Source organism: Micropterus salmoides, unplaced genomic scaffold (assembly GCF_014851395.1).
Source record: "Micropterus salmoides isolate LMB-PRFRI ecotype aquatic unplaced genomic scaffold, ASM1485139v1 Ms_hic_scaffold_1, whole genome shotgun sequence".
NCBI lineage: Eukaryota > Metazoa > Chordata > Actinopteri > Centrarchiformes > Centrarchidae > Micropterus > Micropterus salmoides.
In genome coordinates this window covers 3,190,927-3,209,239 of record NW_024040040.1, presented here as the reverse complement: position 1 = coordinate 3,209,239, position 18,313 = coordinate 3,190,927, and the positions used below count along the sequence as shown (strand labels likewise).

General features: G+C 40.4%; 2 protein-coding genes across 3 annotated transcripts; both read right to left on the bottom strand.

Annotated features, from left to right (window-relative positions):
- Window positions 1–225: 225 nt before the first annotated feature.
- LOC119911830 lies at window positions 226–8,487 on the bottom strand. Of its 2 annotated transcripts, none has more exons than XM_038730813.1 (4): window positions 6,353–8,487; window positions 4,427–4,579; window positions 3,661–3,758; window positions 226–1,263 (listed from the first exon to the last, which is right to left on the bottom strand). In XM_038730813.1, exons 1-4 carry the CDS (start codon window positions 6,708–6,710, stop codon window positions 1,153–1,155), a joined length of 720 nt encoding a protein of 239 aa, XP_038586741.1. In that variant the 5' UTR covers window positions 6,711–8,487; the 3' UTR covers window positions 226–1,152. The 2 variants fall into 2 exon arrangements, with proteins under 2 accessions (XP_038586741.1, XP_038586814.1); XM_038730886.1 differs by having other exon boundaries at window positions 4,427–4,576.
- Window positions 8,488–8,707: 220 nt separating this feature from the next.
- On the bottom strand, window positions 8,708–16,591 carry LOC119913266 (V-set domain-containing T-cell activation inhibitor 1-like). The gene is made up of 5 exons (XM_038732690.1): window positions 16,437–16,591; window positions 15,476–15,528; window positions 11,855–12,181; window positions 10,311–10,378; window positions 8,708–9,912 (listed from the first exon to the last, which is right to left on the bottom strand). Exons 1-5 carry the CDS (start codon window positions 16,451–16,453, stop codon window positions 9,820–9,822), a joined length of 558 nt encoding a protein of 185 aa, XP_038588618.1. The 5' UTR covers window positions 16,454–16,591; the 3' UTR covers window positions 8,708–9,819.
- Between the last annotated feature and the right edge of the window lie 1,722 nt (window positions 16,592–18,313).

Sequence of the window (18,313 nt, the reverse complement as noted above, 5' to 3'; positions counted from 1 at the left end):
GCAGCAGCTTCAGAGATAAAGTCTCACTTCCTGTTTTATAATGCAGGTTTGTGCACGTCTAAAAGCATCTTTGCACTGAGTTTCTTAAAAAATAACCCTGAGAACGATTAAAGTCTTGAACTGTATTAAAAGTCTTAAATCTTTGTCTCCTGGCTGCCTCTGATTCCTCTCCAGGTGGCTGACAGGTTGACGTCTTTAGTTCGAGTCTGAAACAGAGGCGTAACCTCGGAAACAAGTCAAAAACCTTTATTTTAATTCAGCGGACAGAATATTTTTCATCCAGGTGGTTCAAACACTCTTAAACAACCGTCAGGGCTTCGTCAAACTTCCGTTAATCGTCTCTGAGAGAAACCAATGGTTTGGTACATTATAACGGAAATACATGCAAATACATGAAGGGGGCGAGATGAGGTTAAAAGAAAGATGGTGGTCGCTCTAAAAACAGACTTTGACAGCAGAGAGACAGACCCTAAGTTATGAAAAAACTGAAATTCTGATTTCTGACTTTATATCCACATCTTTGTATTTAGGAGGAAAGAAAACACAAAAAAATTGAATTACAATTTGATGTAATGCTGAAGTTTAGTATGTTTATTATCACAAGACGTCTCATATCCGAGTCCGTTTCAGCACCAGCTGAACACAAGAAACATGAATGCAGTGTTTATTGTCCTCAGTTGTTCCTTTAGCTGCTACAAATGATTTTTAACACATTTTCAAACTTTGTGCAATTTCTTACTGTAATAACTGTTAGAGATGTTCATATATTCAAGAATCCGTCGGCAGCAAACAAACAAACTACTGAGCAAAGTTTTCATGAATTACAAAGAAAATAAATGACACAAACACATAAATAAGAGCTTTTCAGAAATTACAAAAACAATACAGTCAGATTATTATCAGGTCAACCAAACTGAACCTTGAACCACCTTAATCTAGTTGTGGACAACCCAGGCTCGCTTTATGAGAGGGAAACACCGAGTCCACAACCGCAAATACCAAGACCGGTCTGAGGTAGCGGAGAACACGTCCTCTCACTTCTCAAGCGTCTGTCCAACTGTCTAAATGATAAATACAAATGCTATAGGTGAGCGGACCAGTGTCCAGGTACCGTCCAGGTGTTTAAGAACCATCAGTCCAGGATCCCAGGTGTCACTGTCGAGGCAGCGTGGATAGAGGCAGCTGAGCTTTGGCGTAAATACACTCGAGAGGAGGACTGACGGGCAGGGGGTCTCTGTAGGTGGACAGCTGGATCTCCTCGTACTGAAATACACAGCAGGAGTACTGAGAAGAGCACAAAGTACAGCACAGGAGTAGAACTATACCTGATAGTACTGTCAGCAGCAATGAAGACAAAGACAAGGTGGACTACAGACAGTGATGGCAGTAGATACATGAATAGAGTCGTTAGCATTAGTAGTAATGTTAGCAGTAGTACTGATAGTGACTGAGGTAGTAATGTTAGCAGTAGTACTGATAGTGACTGAGGTAGTAATGTTAGCAGTAGTACTGATAGTGACTGAGGTAGTAATGGTAGCAGTAGTACTGATAGTGACTGAGGTAGTAATGGTAGCAGTAGTACTGATAGTGACTGAGGTAGTAATGTTAGCAGTAGTACAGATAGTGACTGAGGTAGTAATGGTAGCAGTAGTACTGATAGTGACTGAGGTAGTAATGGTAGCAGTAGTACTGATAGTGACTGAGGTAGTAATGGTAGCAATAGTACTGATAGTGACTGAGGTAGTAATGTTAGCAGTAGTACTGATAGTGACTGAGGTAGTAATGGTAGCAGTAGTACTGATAGTGACTGAGGTAGTAATGGTAGCAGTAGTACTGATAGTGACTGAGGTAGTAATGGTAGCAGTAGTACTGATAGTGACTGAGGTAGTAATGGTAGCAGTAGTACTGATAGTGACTGAGGTAGTAATGGTAGCAATAGTACTGATAGTGACTGAGGTAGTAATGTTAGCAGTAGTACTGATAGTGACTGAGGTAGTACTGATAGTGACTGAGGTAGTACAGATAGTGACTGAGGTAGTAATGGTAGCAGTAGTACTGATAGTGACTGAGGTAGTAATGGTAGCAGTAGTACTGATAGTGACTGAGGTAGTACAGATAGTGACTGAGGTAGTAATGGTAGCAGTAGTACTGATAGTGACTGAGGTAGTAATGGTAGCAGTAGTACTGATAGTGACTGAGGTAGTAATGTTAGCAGTAGTACTGATAGTGACTGAGGTAGTAATGTTAGCAGTAGTACTGATAGTGACTGAGGTAGTAATGGTAGCAGTAGTACTGATAGTGACTGAGGTAGTAATGGTAGCAGTAGTACTGATAGTGACTGAGGTAGTAATGGTAGCAGTAGTACTGATAGTGACTGAGGTAGTAATGGTAGCAGTAGTACTGATAGTGACTGAGGTAGTAATGTTAGCAGTAGTACTGATAGTGACTGAGGTAGTAATGGTAGCAGTAGTACTGATAGTGACTGAGGTAGTAATGGTAGCAGTAGTACTGATAGTGACTGAGGTAGTAATGGTAGCAGTAGTACTGATAGTGACTGAGGTAGTAATGTTAGCAGTAGTACTGATAGTGACTGAGGTAGTAATGGTAGCAGTAGTACTGATAGTGACTGAGGTAGTAATGGTAGCAGTAGTACTGATAGTGACTGAGGTAGTAATGGTAGCAGTAGTACTGATAGTGACTGAGGTAGTAATGTTAGCAGTAGTACTGATAGTGACTGAGGTAGTAATGGTAGCAATAGTACTGATAGTGACTGAGGTAGTAATGTTAGCAGTAGTACTGATAGTGACTGAGGTAGTAATGGTAGCAGTAGTACTGATAGTGACTGAGGTAGTAATGGTAGCAGTAGTACTGATAGTGACTGAGGTAGTAATGTTAGCAGTAGTACTGATAGTGACTGAGGTAGTAATGTTAGCAGTAGTACTGATAGTGACTGAGGTAGTAATGGTAGCAGTAGTACTGATAGTGACTGAGGTAGTAATGGTAGCAGTAGTACTGATAGTGACTGAGGTAGTAATGGTAGCAGTAGTACTGATAGTGACTGAGGTAGTAATGTTAGCAGTAGTACTGATAGTGACTGAGGTAGTAATGGTAGCAGTAGTACTGATAGTGACTGAGGTAGTAATGTTAGCAGTAGTACAGATAGTGACTGAGGTAGTAATGGTAGCAGTAGTACTGATAGTGACTGAGGTAGTAATGGTAGCAGTAGTACTGATAGTGACTGAGGTAGTAATGTTAGCAGTAGTACTGATAGTGACTGAGGTAGTACTGATAGTGACTGAGGTAGTAATGGTAGCAGTAGTACTGATAGTGACTGAGGTAGTAATGGTAGCAGTAGTACTGATAGTGACTGAGGTAGTAATGGTAGCAGTAGTACTGATAGTGACTGAGGTAGTAATGTTAGCAGTAGTACTGATAGTGACTGAGGTAGTAGTGTTAGCAGTAGTACTGATAGTGACTGAGGTAGTAATGGTAGCAGTAGTACTGATAGTGACTGAGGTAGTAATGTTAGCAGTAGTACTGATAGTGACTGAGGTAGTAATGTTAGCAGTAGTACTGATAGTGACTGAGGTAGTAATGGTAGCAGTAGCAGTCACAGAGAGCAGAGTCATGTCACAGTATAAATAGCGGCAGGCTGTGTACCTGGGGGGTCTCCAGGGTCTCTGGGGTGAAGGGCGAAGGCTCGTTCACCTGGCAGTTGCAGTTTCTCTTCTGCCAACGCAGAGATGTACAAACCAAACCTGCCGACAGAGCGTCAGGTGAGTGTGACTGATAGGCCTTCACCCTGAGCTTCAGACGATCAATGTTTAAAATAGATTTTACAGTCAGCTCTGATTCTCCGCCAGCGTCTAGGTAAAACTAAATTTAATTGGTCAAACGCTCGTCTCCGACAGCTACACTTCGGAACAAACAACTCAACTCCCAAAGTGTGAAACTTCATCTTTGGTTTGCAAAAAGCAACAGAAACACAATGAGTTAACCACCTGGTCAAGTCAGACATGAAGGGCAGTTTTAGCTAAATGCTAACAACTTCAGATTCTGTCTTTGGTGACTGCAGCGCACTTCTGTACACGCAAGACTTGTTTTAAGCTCAACAGCAATGTGATTCTGACAGTACTAATAATCCAATTAACATTATCTATTAAATTAACAAAGATAAGATTACACAGAATGGTTGTGGAAGATTTATTAATGAACTGATTGTTTGATTTACTGTTGTGAAACACGATCCAGTAATTAGACAATAGTTTCCATTTATGCTTTTGAAACTGTTGAGGATTATTACTTCCTACAGCAGTTTGCTTCTGTACCAGCCGCACAAATACCAGCCTAAGTACAGATGCGGAAGCTCTTGGTATTTAAGAGCATAGTGATCACAAAGTGTTCCTTGGGTTAAAAACAGACTCACCTATCACCAGAGAGACGAGGAGCACATTCAGGGCGAGCGAGCTGTACACGACGGACTCATTCTGCCACATTGTCCTGCTGGCCGGCTGCTGGTGGTTGTTTGCTTCACTGTTGGTGGACAGAGTGACAGTAGGAACGACAGTAGGAACGTCTGCTAAAAGAGAAGTGAACAAGATGAACGGAGAAACTGATGTGTCATCAAACTCACTCATATTTACCAAGGTGGATGTTAAAATGAGGCAACGCATTCTGAGTAAAGGTCTGCTTCAAACAAAGTGCTCCTCAGGTTGTCTGGCAGTGAATGAAAACAACTTCTGCAACTTTATCTTTTCATGTGACAACACTGACGAAATGACACCTTGCTCCAGAGTAAAGTAGTGAGTGTGCAGCTTGTGCAACAGTGTAAATCTGCTGCCCCCTCAAAATAACACATCACACATTAATGTCTGACTTATGTTGCCAGCGGTTTAGACATGAAAAGATATAATCAAATATTTACACAAATTCAGGGGGTGTAATCACTTTTGTGAGATACTGTATTCAGCTACAACCTGCAGCTGATTAGCTTAGCTTAGCATAAAGACTGGAAACAGGGGTAAACAGCTGGCCTCGTGCTGCCACCTAGAAGCGCCTCTAAAACTTGCTGATTAAAATCAGAACAACACGTTGCAGTGTTATAGCTTATGTGTGCTGGACCATGTTGCAGTTGGTTAAATGACATCTCATGGTGTCAAGAAGGAAGTCACTCTGAACAGTTAGTAAACAGTCAGACACATAACCCTCCATAAAGCCACAACTTGTTGTTTTCACACTTTGGTGGCTCAAACATAACATGTTAATCAGTGATCTTAAGAGGTCGCGGCAGGTGGATTTTGTTACCATTGGACAGAACCAGGTCAGCTGTTTGCCCAGGATTCCTCTCTTTATGCTAAGCTGCCAGGCAGCCCGGACGAGGCTATGATGGCTGGTTCATTCGGGCCTGTTTGATGAAATTTGCAAGCTGCTATTTCCAACATGAAATATTTTCCTTACTGCATAAAATATGGACACTTTTGTTTACAACCAATGTCGGGGCGTGAGAGAGCCCGGACTCTCACAGTTATGTGCAATTTGCAAGCGCCACGTGACACTATCATCATTTTGAAAATTATATGTAAGAAGAAAAAAGCAGTTTCAGCTCTCATCGCTATCGTTTTAAGATATTTGTTGGAGCTAGTTCTTTTGAAGCTGCTGAACCCTTAAAGTGGGCCTACCGACCTGTTAAAGTTGAGCGAAACAGCTGTCTGGTGTAGGCGCCTCTTTTTCAATGTTGGAAATGTGTGTGGGAGTCACAGATGCTGTTAGATGATACACTTCTAAAGGATTTTACATTACTTGTCTCATCTTGCCTTAAGATGTAGTCGGGTAACATTTTGAGTTAACTAGTTGGCTCGAAACAGACTGAACCCTTAAAGTGGGCGAGATATTTCGATTGTCTGTTTTGCACCTCATGTTTGAGGATGCGAGATCCCTATCAGACTAAAATATAATTCAGCACTGCCACCATTCGCAATAAAGATTACACTGACCAACAACTGATGCTTTGAATACGTTGTTTTTGCCAATAAACCCTTTGAATTGAATTCATGCAGCGCTGAACAAGATTGTTAGATTTTCTCTTTCAGAACAAGTTACAAAGGTTCAGATGCTGTTCGAAGCTACAAAACGCACTTTACTGGAAGCATCCTGAGGCCTTACTGAGCTCACAAACTTTAAGATACTATCTTGTTATCCAACCCCTGTGGAGCAGTCTTACATCCAACAACATCCATCCATCCAAAAGTTCTATTAATTCTATAATTAACAAAATTAGAAAATACAGACTACTACTACTTTTTACAACAATGTAAGTAAAACAGAAGCTCTTGTTAAAAGCTGTGGTTCTTACCTGAGACCAGGCGGAAGGCGTCTTTAAAAGATATATTGCCTTGTATCTTCACGGCACAGATGTAAAGTCTGTGGTCCTCTGATGTGATGTTTGTTATCACAAGTCTGTTTTCCAAGGCTTGATATTTAGTTTTCAAAGTGTTTTCAAAGCAGTACTGGCTATTTTCGGCATCCTTACCGAAAGAGCGGGCGACGGGCACTCTGACCTGGCTGTGCATCTCCATGTACCAGTAAACATTTGAAGCGTTCCAAGAGCAGTTTAAGGTGACGCTGTGCCCCAGCTGCCCTTTGACCTCAGTCAGGTTCTCGGCCTCGGCGCACAGCAGAAACACCGGGAGGATCATCCAAAGCAGATCCATGATCACCAACGAGTCTGAAAGCCGGAGCTGCTCTGATCCGACTCTGCGTCTTCCTCCACGGCGAGCAGAGCGCTCTGACTTCCTATTTCACAAGGTGATTGTTTTGTATGTTAGACCCGATGATGTCAACCACAAGTTTCATCAGACGCTCAACAGCCGGAAGTGAAACTTGTTCACCAGCAGCTTACCCCCTGCATCAGGAAGCTGCGGCCATGTTTGGGTTCATTGTACAGATTTCCAGGACACGTTCTTGGAGGTAGATATTTTAAATTAACCTGGAAAGGCTCCAGTATTCTGCTGCCTTCACTGCACCACAGCCTCACTTAAGAGTACTTTACTTTTTAAATACTTGTCAAAGTAAGAAAGCAGCTTCAAAGAGGAGATTTTAAAGACGTAATACTAGTGACAGTTCGACTAGTACTCATAGCAGTTGTAGCAATAATGATAGTAGGATTAGCTAGTACCAATAAAAGTACTAAAAGTAACAGTACTAGAAGTAGTTGAAGTAATAGCAGCGGTACTAGGACTAACAGAAACAGTAGTATCATTAAAAAAAATAGAAATGCAGTAAAAACAGAATTGCAGTAATTGGAGCAGTAGGAATAAGAGTATTGGAGTTTTAGTACCGGTAATGAGTATTATAGCTGTATTAGTAAGAAAGGGAGTAAAAGTAAGTTTCTTAGTAGAAGTAGCATTTATTTTAGTGGTAGTACCAGAAGTACAGTAGTGGCAGCTGTAGTACAGTAGCAGTTAAAGTACAAGAAACCTCAATACTAACGTAGTAGTTCAGGAGTAAAAGTAATTGTACTGCCTGTACAAAGAACTACAGTATATTTTAGTAGAAGTACTGCAGTAACAACTGGAGTACAGCAGTAGTAGTAGGCTGTAACTTCTATAGCATAAGTACAAGTTATAGTAGTACTGCCAATAAAAATAGCATGAGTTAATAGTTCAGTGAAAGTAGTACTAGTGACAGTACGAGGTATAGCAGTACCAGTTACTACAGTTCCAGTAACAATAATATCAGAAGTAACAGTAAGTTACAGCTTCACAGTAATTATACTAATAGCAGCGTGAGTACTACTAGTAGCAGTAACTGTAAGAGCAGCAGAAAAAGTGCTAGTACTGGCAGGAGTAGAGAAGTTACCTTTAATAGTATTAGTTGAGGTTAAATAGGCATTGCAGTACTAGGTTTAGTGAAAGTAGTAGTACACACAACACAAGTAACAACAACAGTACAAGCAGCAGTATGTACAACAGCAGTAGTAGTGCAAATAACAGTAGTACAGAAAGTAGTAGTACTATAGTTAAAGTAGTAGACGTGTTAGTAGAAGTAGCAGTTACAGTAGTAGTAGTACTAACAGTAGTAGTATCTTCCCTTCTCAGACTAATAAAGTTTGAGTAATTGAACATCAGAGCAGCTCACCAGCTCCATGATGGGATGAAGTGGCTCCAGCTTGTGGAACAAACTTGTTACTGCAGAAAAACTTTTCTTAAACTTGACCTTTAATTTCAGAATAAAACAAACTTCAGTCTGCAGCTGCAACACGAGGCTGTTTACACACATCAGTCTACAACAGAAATGTTTTGGACCGTCCAATCACAGAAAGACATTTGACATCCTTCATCTTTACATCTTCAGTCGAGATCTCAACCTGACAAATATCCTGCAGCTCTAACTAAATGTGGGAAACTTCTTCTTTGTCTTCTGGTGATACACTCAAACAGCACTGAGCAAAATCAGCAACATTAAATAAATACAAAGCATTTAAAGAGCTTCAAATACAAAGCATTTAAAGAGCTTCAACAATAACATGCTATGAGGCTGCTTATCACTAAACTCCACAAAAACCAGATCCTACATTTCCCACAATGCAACAGGGCTCTAAAGCGCACACAGCAGCATGACTGACGCCTCTGATTAGCTTTATATAGCACATGTAACGTTAGCCTCAGCTCAGAAATGTGGTTATAAACAGACACAATCCACTACGAGACAGGAAATAAATAAACTTCTTGTTTTACAGCAAAATTAGACAGAAATGATTTGGACCAAGATGAAATGTGTAGTTTTAAATATGTAACTGCTGCAGTTTCATGTTTCAACATGTTTCAGCAAAAATAGCAAAGCTAAAAATACATTGTTATTACATTAATAAGCAATTTATTAATCCAACACAAATACTACACTGAAGAAATATATTCTCATGACTTAACAGAAAAAAGCTGCTACTGATGCGAAGTTAGATATTTTACTTCTTCTACAATATTGTAATATAAATAAAAATCCTTCCTGTTAATTGACTGAGATAAATATTTTTCCTACATTTTTATCATCAAAGCTTATTTTAAGTTTTCAAACTAATCTGACATGTTTTCACTTCAAAATGTTTTTCTTTGGTTTGTTTTTTGCAGATTTATAAATAAACGTAAAAAAATATAAATATCATCCAAACAGCTCGTTATTCAAATAACGTTTCCACGTCAGCATCCAAACCAAGTAGCTTCGTTCTTCATTAGAAACTTCACTTGTGTGGAAAATAATAATTAACCAGTAACAGGAGTTCTGCTCTGAAATGAACCATCGCCACAGGAACAGTGTGATGTCAGCAGCTATCCGGCCAATCAGCATCTACATAAACTGCCCAAATACCTGCAGCTTTAAATTAATGTCAATTCCAGTTCTTTAATATAATTTCACTCATTTGCTTCTTTTGTTTTTCAAACATTTCAGATTAGACCAGGTGCTTTGACAGCCACCAAACGTCTTTTACCTTCAGTTGGTTTCAGTTTGTTTTAGAATCAAATTATAATAATAATAAATATATAAATAAACTGTTAAAATGGTGTCCTGGTGGTGCATTCAGGTGCTGAAGTGAACGCCTGACAGCAGAGCTTCATTCAGCTGCGTTCAGGAGCTCCGATGTTTGTAAACAACAGGGAAAATAATAAATCAATTTTGACAAAACAGCCAATGGAAATGATTTTGCTGACTGCAGACAGTTTAAGCTGCACGGCAGAAACGCAGCGTTCCTCCACATCGAACTCTCATTGGACGATGAGAGAAGTGCAAACAGCTGCATGTTTTGTAACACCACTGAATGATCCTTCAGGAAGTCAAACTACCTGATGACAGAGCAGGAACACGTACAGCAGGAAGGCGACAGTAAACTGTGGTAACAGAACAGTGAGAGTGCAGCGACTGAAATGAAAAGAGGAGGAGGTTACTAATGGCTGCAGTGAGGAGAGTCAGCTGGTTATTAACACCGTCCCAGAGGGGGCAGCAGTCAGCAGTAGTAGTAACATTAACAACGTTATTAAGTAACATTATAAGATTATTAACTGTAAACTGTATAATATAAGCTCACACTGTCAACAGTTGCACATTAAATGTTGGAACTTTGTAAAGCAGCGCTGAGACTTTAAGTGTGTTTCAGTTATGAAATTAAAGCTAGTTTTTCCTTTTAGAATTGAACTCTTCTTCAGTTTCTTTCCTCAAAGCTGCCAGAACTTTAGCTTTAGTGTAAGCTGCGTTTAAGCTGTAACACCTTCCTAGTGAAAAGAACTTAACAACAAAGACAGAGGAAGTAACAGCAGAACCATGTTTGGTGTTACCGCAGCGCCATCTGATGGTCCAGGAGGAGGAGTCGCTGCTTCAACACGTTTATCTGCAACATGAACACAAACAATGATCCTGAATCTTCACTGCAACTTCGTGAGAATTTGTATTGTGATGCTGAAACAGTGAAAACATACAGTGGCATCTCATAAAATTACACACACTCATTACCCATAAAGTGAAATATTTTTTTGTTTTAGTCTTGAAGATTACAGCTTATCTCTCATGGAAATCAAACATCCATTCCTCAAAATATTAGAATAAAGAATTAAATATCAACCTGAGAAGAGCTTTTAATCTTTCAGTCTGGTTCAGCTCCTTGAGCCGTAATCATTACGAGAGATGAACTACAGGCAGTCGAAAAAAGTGCACAATGCACTTTGGATAAATGTTTGGACAGATTGCTTGTGTTTTCTCCCTTGCACAAGTCTTGTTGCACTAGTTGAAACGAGCTTTGTCAGCATCGACTCTGTTGAAGTCAAACCTTCTCTCCGCCATCATCACTAATGCAGAGCGGGGTCTCTTGTGTACGTTTGTGCTGTAGCGTGAGAGAGAGAGAACAAACCCTGCACTTTGCTTTTATACTTTAATGTTGCAGTAATAGAAACAACATTTAGTTATATTTAACTTATTCAGTTCTACTCCTATAGTGAACTTAAAGACAACCAGCCAGCTAATATTATTCTATGTTTGTTTATTTATTTTAAGTCAAAATTGAACAATGTTATTGCACATTGCAGATTTGTTTTTCTGGTCATTTGGTTTAAGTGCTGTGAAAAGGCCCTTCTATTGCTGGGGGAAACCCAGACTTTTATAAACTGCATACACATTTTGAAAGATTCCCCGATATTCAACATTTTACAGTTGATTCTATTTTTATTTTAAAATTTTGCAATTTCGTCCGTGTTTTTCGTTTTGTGAAAATCATACAGCCCTACATGTGAAAGATTGGGCTGATGACTCACCTGAGAACCGTGTCCTCAGGACTAAAGAGCTTCTAGTGGGAACAAACTACAGACTAAACACCTGTTCAGAGCCAGTGAGAGGTCAAGACCAGCAGGTGGCAGCATTACAGCAGAGACACTGAGGAACACTGAGGAAACAGAGTGTGACATGATGCAGCCAACAGTAAGGTTATCATTATATTTAATTTCATCAGCTAAACTGTGAAACACAAGAGAATATTTCACAAGTTCAGCTGATGGACCTGCAGATTTCTGGGCTCTTCCAGGACTTCTCATCCATATTGGTTTAAAAAATGAGCCTCAAAGTCAGCGGAGGAAGTCTGTGTGATGCGACAGAAAGCTCCAGAACAGCTGCTAAATGGAGGTGAAATATGCGCCCTATAGAATCAGATTAGATTGTTATTTTATTCAAAGTTCTTCTTTCAAACTCAGCAGAACTCTTTGATGTGCACATCAGGGAGAAACACCTTTGTTTGTGTTCAGTGTCAGTGTCTGCTGCCACCTGCTGGTCTGTCCTGGCACTGTTACAAACCTCTGAAAGCACTGAGGAGTCTACAAACCTGAGACGCTGAGGGAGATATGCAGCTGGAAGTCCACCTTTGGGATGTGGCACTCATACGGGCCGCTGTCCGACTGCTGGACGTTCTTCATGATGATGGAGAAGTTCCCTTTCTTGTAGAACTCCGGGAAACTGGACACTCGACCTTTGAATTTCTGGTTCTGGGTTGAGTCGTCTGGTACATTTTTCATAATGTCCAGTACGATCAAGTCGTTTTGGTCCCTCCAGAAGACGGAGACAGGGTCTGGTAGAAGGTGGACCTCCCTGTAGATGCAGGGCAGCAGGACGGTGTCGCCGATGAATCCTTCGATTTTACCCTGGCAGGTCACTGAGAGACAACAGAAAAGGATTCTGGTATTTAAAAGACAAACATCTGGCTGACTGATCAACATGACAAACACGTTTTTTCTCTCTCTGTAGGCTTCACCTCAAATCAGCCATGTTGTTGCCTTATTTCATGTCTCCTCGCCCCAAAGACAGACAGTCCTCTGGACTGGGATCAGCTGCTCCATGTTCCGGTTTATCAAACAGCTTTATAAGCGGAGGTGAAACTGGATTGTGAGACAGCAGCTCCTCATGAAGCTTTGTCAGAACCAACACATAATGGCTACAGATCAGATCTTTACTATCCAGAAACATGTCTGTCAACATTATGACATGTTGAAAAACATCTCAAGGTCGAAAAGCAATAACTGTCACAGATTACAGCATCATGCACTAGAGAAGAATCCAGTAACTCTCTGCCAGGCTTTCTGTTGCTTGTAAACAGGAGATCATTTCAGCTCTCAGCCTAATCCGGGGAAAACGGTTCATCATCAGCGTAAAAAATAACACTAAAATTGCAGTAATAAACTTGCCAGGACAGACAGAGGAAACAGAATTAAACCACCGCCGTTATCTGTGTATCTGTGTTGTACAGCTGTGTGTCATGTTAAGCAGGATGTGCGATCCCTTTCCGAGGATTGGCTGGCTCGAGACGTGCTTACTTCCTGGTTCCGGACGGTGATCTGATTGGCGCGGCATCTAGCAACCTCCTCCAATCATCTACCGCTTTCTAGATCATCCCCACTTCTAAAAGCTGCCTCCCTGTTGAACTTGACAGTTGTGATTTTGCTCTTGGTCAACTCACCTTGTTTGTATTGTGGTAAATGTGTTAACGTCTGTAGTAGCTTTAGTTCAGTGATTTAAGATCCTAGTGTCCCTGTGTTACCTTACTCTGTGATTTGTAGTAAGGAAAATGGGCAAGGATCTAATTGGGGTTAACTGACACCAACTTGACACCTGTAGTTTCATTTTATGTTAGACACACTAGGTTTAGAGGGTGCTGCTCATTTAGTATTTTGGTAACTGATGACGGCTCAGAGAGAGTTTTGTTGAGTTTGATTTTGAAGTAGCAAGTGGCTATCTCTCATTTTGGAGAGACCTTATTAAGTTATATTTGTTTCTTTGTCATTAATATGTCAGCTGTTTATTGCTGCTGTTCGGCTGGTTGTCTTTTACTATTATTATTATTTTTATTGTTTTTTTTGTTTGTGTTTGTTTGTTGTTGTTTTTCTCCTCCCCAAGCCCCCCTCTCTGTTCTCTTGCAGGTTTCGTTGCTTTCTGCAATTGGTGTTTCCCACAGCTTTTCCCTGTTGTCCCCACCCTCCATCCCCCTTCTCTTGCAGGTGTTGTCCTTTCTCTGTGCTGTCTGTTTGTGCCCCCCCATCCCCATGTCTGCCCCCCTGTCCGGCCCGGTGACAAATCAATACATAATTAAATAAATAATAAAACAGACAAAGGAGTATTTTAATACTCTCTTGTTAAAGTAAAATCTGTCTGGCACAATATGGTATCCAGGTCATTATACTCTATACCAGGCTGCTGGGCAGGACAGGTTTAAAAAAAAAATAATAATAATAAATATTTGTTTCTTTGAGTTAAGCAGCATCCAACAGCCCTTTTTCCGTTCTTTTTGTAAACCCTGCAAATAAATAACTTTTTTTTACCAAAAACATTCTGATTCATGTTGCTTCCCTTTTCCCCACGAGCCTGTTGTAACAGTTTCAGCTTCTATAATCCATGTTCAGACGCTCTGATGGAGCTCAGGATTTATCAGGACGGCTGCTTTACTTCAGTTTCGCTGTATGAACCTGGACTGTGTGAGAGACCTTTCGGATGTGGAGAAGAACACAGAACAAGAATTCACATCAGATCCTGACCGATCCTGTCGGCACATCAGGAGACTTCAATATTAAGTTAAGCTGCTATGCTTTGTGTGTAGTAGTATACTTTATTGTCCTCGAAAGGAAATTTGTTTTGGACTGCATGGTTGCTGCATGTACATAGAAATATACAATATATGTAAATGGGGAGACGCTTCACTCTATTCACCCACCTAGAAATCCATAATATTAATTTTTATGACCCAGCTCACCCAGTCACACATCACTCATCAGTGTTTCCCAGACACAGGCTCACTGCCCTGCTATATTAACGGCTGCCCAAGTAAATCTGGCGACCCATTGTAGCATTTTGCAGAGAAACAGAGAGAGAGATGTTATTTATTAAGTTATAAGATGCAGACACGGGATATTTTACAAGGACAATATTTTACAAGGTAGAGCAGCAGTGAACGCACCACAGCAGAGTAGGGCTGCACTGGAAAAAACTGACATTGCAATATTTTTGTTTTCTTTAGAAATACTGGGGTGATTTTGTAGGAAAAATGCTTAGAAAAAAAACAGCTGAAATATTTCTTTTTAGTCTGAAGACTTTTCTGAGTTCGATTTTCAACTTGTTGTGGACTAACAGAGCTTTGGTTGTTTGATAATCTGATCAATAACAGTACTGTGATTGGTGGTTCACTGCGCATGCAGAGCCTGCTGGTCACTAACAAACAAACTCTGAGTCTCCAAGAACCCTCAAATCAGAGTAAATGATGTTCCATCAGACTTCTCTTGTAGATCAGTCATGGAAAATGAGAACTGTGTGAACTTTCCTTTTGTATCAAGCAGCAAAAAAGTTGAGTTGGTTGTGTTAATTTCACTTGCTTAATGTTGCACGTCCTGCAATGTGACTACTGCGCATGTTCACGCTGTGACGACGACGCTGAAACGACATACTGAGCAGCCGTACTGCAGACTCACTTGTTGGTTTTGGTTTTCAGAGGCTTCCTCATGAACAAACCTCCTCCTCATGCTGCAGCTCTGCAGCTGAAAACTGACTTCTTTCATTAACTTTATAAAACAGCCTGCTGCTGATGGAGAAACTCGACACAGACAGGAAGAGACGGGGCCGGCCGGCGTGTCTGCAGCAGAGGTGAGAAAACCAGAACTGAAGGGAACAAAAATGACTTTTTAATTAAAGGCTGCAGCTCTATTTAGTAGCTGTTTAGTGTGAAACTGTCTATTGTGTAAAGATCTCGAGCTGCATAACTTCTGTCTGCTGATGAAGATCAAGTGATCAAAAGCTGGAGCAGCTACTGAATGGACCCTGATGGGAGATTATGTTGTTGACATATTTTCTGGTTTGTGTTGCTGCTGCCTGTCTCATAAAAAAAAAACACAAACATTTTCAGTCAAATGAAGCTTTTCTGGTTCAATCAAACCTAAAAACATTTATTAACATTAGAAAAACTCACCTGTGTTCACTCTGTACAGCAACAACAGCCACAGCAGAAACTCTCCTCCCAACCTGTGGAGACACAAGTTAATAACATGAAAGACGTCTTCACAGCAAACTCACTCAAAACCACTTGTTCAAAGTCAAAACCACAACTGTCTGCTGCTGCAGGAGTTGCTTCATATACAAGATGTGTATGAAGTGTTGTTGGGCTGAAGCTGAGGAAGGTTTGACTCACAGGAAGTTCTGCAAAGCAGGTTTAGCAAATGAGAGAACTGAAAGAAAACTAAAAAATCCACGAGTCAACAAGGAAACTAAGTGTAGCTGAAGGACTCCTGCCCCTCCTGCTGCAGGTCAGATTAGTTTCATCACTCAGTAAACTGGACTTTATGCAGAGACCAGGTCCTGATGTTCCACTTCACTGTTTCATAACTCCTCATGTTCAGGAGGTGAGAGGTCACGTCTCCTTCTCTGACCTTCAGCCTCACAGACTCAGCACACATTAACTTAACACTTAATATCTGACCTGCTGTCCTGTTGGCCTTTTATACCTCGTATGGTTGTTGATGTTAAAGTTAAACAGAATATTAATCACAATGTGACTTTGTGGGATTTAGAAGTTATATATTTATTCCTGAGCTTGGTACACTTCCGTTAATTAACCCTAACTAGCTAATTAACTAGCCTAAGCATGCTAATTAGCAGGTTTGTTCTTTACAGGAAGTTTAAACAACTTAAATCAGCAACTATTTAAAATATATAAATCCCAAAGTCTCTTTTGGGCCTCGGAGTTACACATTTAAGCCGCTTAGGCCTCATTCGGCTCCTTAAAGTCGCCTAACGATACTGAACAATGACGAAGTTTCACTTGCTCACTGGACAGTAAACAAAGCTGGCTAGCTGCTAATGCTAGCTCGCTAGTTAGCCTTCAGTTGTAGTGACAGGAGACTTCCGGCCTTTTCTCTCTCCTGTTAACTGACCTCGTCAAAGCGCTCATGTTGTTCAGAGGTCCGCTACAGGCAGAAACTTGTACACATGTGTATTAAACTGTTTCAGGCCCTGAAGTGAGCTCGACCTCCACCCTTAAAGAAACATCTCCTCTTACGTCACCTACGCAGCAGGCCCGACGTCACACGTCACACGCCAGCGTAAAGGCCGTAAAGCTCATTATACTGAATTTATCTGTCTTGACCTTCACTAATTTACCGATACTTCATTTAATCAAATTGTGCCATCTGGAATTTATTTCTTTTTATATTTCCTCTCGTTTTGTTGCTCTGAGCTTTATTTTGAACTGTAATTGCAATTTTGACAAACTCCCTGTTAAACTCTCCACATTCAACTCTCTGAAATATAAAACACAATTTCTCACCACACAGGTGTTTTATTTGGAATAACAAATTACTGTTCTTTTTTTTTTTAAAGCTTACAAAATGAGAATCTGCTGGTGACCCAGCTGTTCAGTAGAAAGGGGCGACTGCTCTCTTATAGAGAGTTTTTATCAACAAAGAAAGAATCTGCTGAAGTATTTGACGCCTTCAGTCAGGTGCAGTAATGCTTTTTAGAAATACTGACCTCCACCTACTTCCACGTCCCTCTCCAATCCAGCTGAATCAGTTGGAAACATCTGTTTCTCTCAGCATCCTCCCAATAATAATATTGTGTATTATGTCACTTTCATTTCTAAATCCAACAGCAAAGAAGCTGCGAAAACTAGTTTTAGTTCTTATTATTCATATCTGTGTAATGTTATTTATTCCCATCTATGTAAACCCATGTAAAATGTGTTGCCCTGTTTGCAATAAAGAGTCTACAGCTCCTGCAGTCAGATGGAAGCTGGTTTGAAATATCAACAGGCAACATTGTGAAACCAACAAAACTAGAGAAGTTTCCTTCATAATTATACATTTCAATTCTCCTGTGAACCAGCTGATCTCAGCGACCTGTGCCGGCCTTTCTGTGTGGAGTTTGCATGTTCTCCCCGTGTCCGCGTGGGTTCCTCCCACCGTCCAGAGACGTGCAGGCAAGGTTTATTGGTGTCTCTAAAATTGTCCTTAGGTGTGAGTGTGACTGGTTGTTTGTCTCTGTGTGGCGACCTGTCCAGGGTGGACCCCGCCTTTCGCCCGATGTCAGCTGGGATTGGCTCCAGCAGGATAAGCGGTTGACGATGGACGGATGGACTTTAAGACGCTGACTGGTTCAGAAAAGAGACTTTTTTCAAGACAAGATTGAAACTGATTGTAAAAGATTCATTTTGAACCTCTTTATTTTATATGGAAAATATTACATTCAAAAGTGGAAATGGTCAAAGAAGAAACCACAATTACCACATTTTAAGATAGAAATCACCATATTTAAACTTTATTTGGCCCAATGACTAGTAAAGCAATTAAACAGTTAAAATATGTAAAGATTTTAATGATTTTCTTAAAAGCCTTAGTTGCATTTTACCTCTTTGTTTAGCAACAAGTGTCCTGTTCTGTTATTCTGTTGTTTTATGTACTTTTGATTTGGCTAAAAATAAAGAGATGAATTCAAGATTCAATGAAGAAGAAAAAAAAGTGTAACCTCACCATCTTCAGCACTGTTTTATTCACACATTTTTAGCAAAGATTTTGGTCCCCTTTAGATGTTTTGTTTTCTAAAGAACTGCTCTTTTTTTTTTTTTTCTAGCCTGTTGCACTTTGAGAGCTTTACAAAAGCTGCTTTACTTTTAGCAACTAAATCCACAGTTTCAGTGGTTTCCTCCTGTTCCTCACTTATTTTCAACTTGTTGTGGACTAATCAATAACAGTACTGTGATTGGTGGTTCACTGCGCATGCAGAGCCTGCTGGTCACTAACAAACAAACTCTGAT

Coding starts and splice junctions, on each gene's coding strand:
- LOC119913266 (XM_038732690.1), bottom strand. Junction 10,379..11,854: donor TATCTCCCTCAGCGTCTCAG/GTTTGTAGACTC, acceptor TTCATGTTGCAG/ATAAACGTGTTGAAGCAGCG. Junction 9,913..10,310: donor CTGCGGTAACACCAAACATG/GTTCTGCTGTTA, acceptor TTTTCATTTCAG/TCGCTGCACTCTCACTGTTC.
- LOC119911830 (XM_038730813.1), bottom strand. CDS start 6,710: ATGGATCTGCTTTGGATGATCCTCCCGGTGTTTCTGCTGTGCGCCGAG. Junction 3,759..4,426: donor CCTCGTCTCTCTGGTGATAG/GTGAGTCTGTTT, acceptor CTCTGTCGGCAG/GTTTGGTTTGTACATCTCTG. Junction 1,264..3,660: donor AGACCCTGGAGACCCCCCAG/GTACACAGCCTG, acceptor TGTGTATTTCAG/TACGAGGAGATCCAGCTGTC.